The sequence below is a fragment of the Myotis davidii genome, unplaced genomic scaffold (assembly GCF_000327345.1).
Source record: "Myotis davidii unplaced genomic scaffold, ASM32734v1 scaffold13231, whole genome shotgun sequence".
Taxonomy (NCBI): Eukaryota; Metazoa; Chordata; class Mammalia; order Chiroptera; family Vespertilionidae; genus Myotis; species Myotis davidii.
Window position 1 is genome coordinate 7118 of NW_006282564.1, and position 2147 is coordinate 9264.

At 38.2% G+C, this 2147-nt stretch overlaps 1 protein-coding gene across 1 annotated transcript in view; it reads left to right on the forward strand.

Annotated features, from left to right (window-relative positions):
• LOC102756423 (chromosome unknown open reading frame, human C1orf101) overlaps positions 1-1110 on the forward strand; it is a gene marked incomplete at its 3' end in the record, with an annotated part of 8160 nt that extends 7050 nt beyond the window's left edge. Inside the window, exon 2 of the mRNA XM_006753132.2 lies at positions 636-1110. Coding sequence (XP_006753195.2) covers positions 636-1110 — 475 coding nt within the window. The remainder of the gene's footprint in view (positions 1-635) is intronic.
• Between the last annotated feature and the right edge of the window lie 1037 nt (positions 1111-2147).

A 2147-nucleotide genomic window follows, 5' to 3' on the forward strand; every position in this document is an offset into this window, starting at 1 on the left:
ATTTCTATGCCATGTATTTCTGTGCTTGAAGTATTTTTCAGAAATATACTAAAAAATAAATCATTCTTGCCGAAACCGGTTTGGCTCAGTGGATAGAGCGTCGGCCTGCAGACTGAAGGGTCCCAGGTTCGATTCTGGTCAAGGGCATGTGCCTTGGTTGCGGGCACATCCCCAGTGGGGAGTGTGCAGGAGGCAGCTGGTCGATGTTTCTCTCTCATCGATGTTTCTAACTCTCTCCTTTCCTCTCTGTAAAAACTCAATAAAATATATTTAAAAAAATGAACCATTCTAGTTACTATGTTTTACTTTTATTATTATTTTAAAATATATTTTATTGATTCTTTACAGAGAGGAAGGGAGAGGGGCAGAGAGTCAGAAACATCAACAAGAGAGAAACACCGATCAGCTGCCTCCTGCAAACTCCCCACTGAGCATGTTCCCGCTACCAAGCCACACGCCCCTGACCAGAATCAAACCCAGGACTCCTGAGTCCGCAGACCGACGCTCTATCCACTGAGCCAAACCGGTCAGAGCTATGTTTTACTTTTAAATATAGCAAGTTAGAAGACAGGAATTGTTAGAACTAGCCCTAAAATTGAAGATATTCTAATTATTTTCTATTTCCCACTTTCCAGGCTAATAAAAGAAGCAGCATGGCAATCTGGACAAAAAATGAACTTTATCTTGGATATCCTTATCTTAAATTTGTCAAAATAATAGATACTAAAAGACTGAGGGAAATCCTACATGTACTCCCGACTGCTACTCTGACTATACATAATATTGAGTATACAGCACACCCTCTGGAATTTGGCTTGTTCTTAAATATCTGTGTTACATGTAATGTCATGAAAAAAATTCACCTAGTGATGTATAATGAAGATTCAGAACAGTGGGTGCACAAAGACTTTTCATTAAACGTCACGATTGACAGTGTTATAACTGCATATTTTCTGCATTCATCAATACCAGAATTAATAGTATGGGACAAACACAGGATCTACTATTTTTATGACAATTTCACGACAACTGGAGTTTTACAGACACCTACAGAATTTGGGAATCTGTCAAAATTATCACATGACAGTATTATTCATAGCATTTTTATAGGTGAGCCATTCTCGTTGTGCAAAAAATAGTCTTGATTTCGTAATACATGACTTTCTTACGAAGATGTAGCAAATCTAAATGCACGTTAAATATTGATAGGTAAAAATGCACTTCTTACCACCTAAAAATGGGTATCAGATTCTACTAACATTAACTGTGATCTTACACAGCAAACTGGCAAAATCATGTTCTTTTCTTCAGAGGTTCGTTTTGGTCCATCAGCAGATACGAAATAAGCAACTCACATGTGCATTTTCAGTGTAGAAGGTGATACGGTTTTATTGTTTCCCTAGGGCTCCTATAACAAACTGCACAAACTGGGTGGTTTAATACAACAGTACTGTCTCTTAGCTCTGGAGGCTAGAAGTCTGGCATTCCCAATCTCTACCTTTGTCATCACATAGTATTCTCCCTGGGTCTTCACGTGCCATCTTGTTTTAAGGACAACAGGACCCCCCCCACACACACACACTCCAGTATGCCCTTGTCTTAACCAAGCACAGCTGTAATGACCCTATGTCCAAAAAAAGGGCACATTCTGAAGTCATAATGAGAGTTAGAATTGGATTGTCTTTTTTTTTTTCCGGGGGGCGGGGGGGCGTACCAAAATTCAATGTAGAACAGGTAGTGTTGAATGAACCTGTATTTGAAGCCCTGAACAAGTCATTTAAACTTTCCAGGCCTCGGTTTTCTGATCTAGAATATAGGCCTGCTATTATAATTACCTAAGGAATTGTATACAAAATGCTTAGCATAATGCTGGACAGGGGTAAACCTCTTAATAGTGCAGGTGTCCCTCGTTTTATTGTGCTTCTCTTTATAGACTTCACAGATACTGCATTTTTAAAAAATTGAAAAAAAGAACCTCTCCCAGCAAAAAGCCACAACTTGCTGAAGGTTCAGATGATGATTGGCATTTTTTAGCAATCAAGTATTTTTGAATTAAAGTATGTATATTTTTTAGACATAATATTACTGCATACCTACTAAACTACAGTATAGTGTACACATAACCTTTTTCAATTATTCTTGGCATA